Below are 2,417 nucleotides of genomic sequence, written 5' to 3' on the forward strand. Positions count from 1 at the left end.
GCATTTATGTGCATGATTAGTGCACGATTGAGTCGGGGGCATCACAGGATTGCTCCCTCTCCCCCCTCATCTTTCTCCTTTGAGGATTTGATGCCAGCGTGGGGCTCCTCATCCTCTGCCCCCTTCATTAGGCCGCCAGGTCCCGCACGACGACTTGCAGGAGGTGTTGGCATGAGTAGGCATAGTGGTGGGCGCGCGCAACCTTACCATGGAGAATCGGCTGACAACATTGGCGAATCGAGCAGTGGCTGTGGTTCGAGCAATACCAGTGACGAATCAAGTGGCGGCGGCACTTTACGGCGATGGCGATGTCAAATCAGTAGGTGAAGACGGGCGATTTTGTTCCTGATTCTGTTAGGTCTTTTTGATCCAAAAAGAAATCTCTTGAAACTTAAATCCTCAATTTTTTGAGACGTTATCAGGTTAAGGATTCGGTTAGGCTTGATTAAATCCTCAAAATATGCCAATTTGGGGAGTTAAATGGAATTTGGGAGTTTGGATAGAGATGCTCTTAGAGAGCTTAAATGGAATTTCGGCATGTGGTGAATTGGGCCATTATTACAAAGTTGGGTGTAAGTTATTAAGATATTTCCATATAAATTGGGTATACTTTGACGCCTGGTAAATTGGGTATCCTTTTATACGTGTAGTATTACTCCGAGGTACCCTCTTACTACTATTCAAAATGTAAAGAGTTGTGGTACTGAAAACAAGACAAATCACCTCCACCGGCACATCTCAGACAACTTCCACTCCACAAAGCGCACACCACACCACTCTTTTCACGACGCATCCATAAGCTCAATAACCTTCTTCACGCTCGGTCGATCCATCATCCCATCAACCCAGGCCCTCACACGAGGATACGCATCGAGCACGGATGCGCAGGGGCTCGCCAGCAGGTAGTGAGCCATGGGGCAATGGCTGAGGTCCGCCAGGCTGATGAAATCTCCGGCCAGGTACCGGGACATGGACAGACGCTCCTCGTAGACTCCGAGGACCACCTTGAGCTTCTCCAGGTTCGCCTCGACGACCCTCTGGTCGGTCGTCCCGCCCCTGAACATGGGTACGACGAAGCACTGGAAGGTGATCGCCGACATGGCCCTGTCAAAGTTGTGGGCCTCGGCGTCGAGCCATGCGTCGACCGTCGCCGCCTCGGCGAGGCTGCTCTGCCTTAGAAGATCGGATGCGCCTTTGCGGAGCACGTACCTCGAAATCGCACGCGATTCTGGGATGACAACATAACAAAATCTGAATAATTATTTTTCAGAGCAATTTGCTCAGTCTATAGCTAAGCTAACACAAAGATGTTGTTCTTTCAGGCTTTTCCTTGTGTTTGTGTGTTGATACGAGATATATAGAAATCTGAAAGAATATTTGAGGTTCTCTCACCGAAAAGGATGAGATCGCCATCCTGGAAAGCCGGGACCTGGCCAAAGGGCTGCAAGGCAAATACAGAGCTGAGCAATCGGACATCTTAAGCTATTAAGCATGGCTAGCTAGCTAGACTACTTTCTGAATCTGAACCTGTACGCGGCCTAGCAACCATCACCCAAAAATCTCAGCAAGGCAAGGTGTTAGCTACTCGTTGTCGAAAGAGAAATCTCAGTGAAAGCACGAGGTAGGAAGCAATCGGCTGCTAGAAGAACTGAAGAAGAAGAGGAGAGCGGCAGGTACGGTGCGGGCGAGATGCGCGGGGCCCTTGTGGTCGCCGGCGGGGAGGTGGACGTGCGCCAGCTCGTACTCGGCGCCGACCTTCTCCAGGCACAGCAGCACCCGCGCCACGCAGGTGGATCTCGCCGGCCCGAACACCTTCACCTTCGCCTCCGTCCCCATGGCCATGGATCCCCTTCCCGTGATTGCAGAAGGAGAGCAGTTTGACTGACGGCCTCTGGAGTCAAAAGCGGCGGCTCACGGTCGCACGCAGCTGGATTTTTATAAGGCTAGCGAGCTGCTTCGCAGAAAGTTCAAGAGTTAAAAGTTAAAACCGCCCCCGTCCTATAACTTGTCCATGATTCAGTACAAAACTCGTAAAACCCTACCCATCATCCTACAACTTGCACCAATGTGACTATCTAGTCCACAGCCAACCGAAGAGGGACAAGTGGCGCCAGGTGGCGGTAGCGGGTCGTTGTGGCATTTTTGCGGATCCCCGTGTGTATTCGCAAATCAACCCGCACGTGTTACAGAACTCCAGCAATAATCCTACACTTACGGGGCATAGACACGGGAGAGAAGCTACGGGCTAACGTGCCTGCTCCTTATTAATCTCTCTCCCCTTGAATTTCGTTGAGGGCCCCACCACTAGCAAACCATAGATTTACACTTCAGCCCGTAACCCCTTCCGTGCCAAAACAGTCCGTAAGTGTAGCATTTCCCGAACTCCAGTCTCTCTGCGTGCCCGGCGTCGCGGTGGA

At 51.6% G+C, this 2,417-nt stretch overlaps 1 protein-coding gene across 1 annotated transcript; it reads right to left on the reverse strand.

Annotated features, from left to right (window-relative positions):
* Window positions 1-652: 652 nt before the first annotated feature.
* On the reverse strand, window positions 653-1,886 carry LOC119340703 (probable glutathione S-transferase GSTF1). Its single transcript, XM_037612623.1, has 3 exons — window positions 1,678-1,886; window positions 1,393-1,441; window positions 653-1,228 (listed from the first exon to the last, which is right to left on the reverse strand). The coding sequence occupies exons 1-3, from the start codon at window positions 1,840-1,842 to the stop codon at window positions 783-785; spliced, it is 660 nt and encodes a 219-aa protein (XP_037468520.1). The 5' UTR covers window positions 1,843-1,886; the 3' UTR covers window positions 653-782.
* Window positions 1,887-2,417: the final 531 nt, after the last annotated feature.

The sequence above is a fragment of the Triticum dicoccoides genome, chromosome 7B (assembly GCF_002162155.2).
Source record: "Triticum dicoccoides isolate Atlit2015 ecotype Zavitan chromosome 7B, WEW_v2.0, whole genome shotgun sequence".
Taxonomy (NCBI): Eukaryota; Viridiplantae; Streptophyta; class Magnoliopsida; order Poales; family Poaceae; genus Triticum; species Triticum dicoccoides.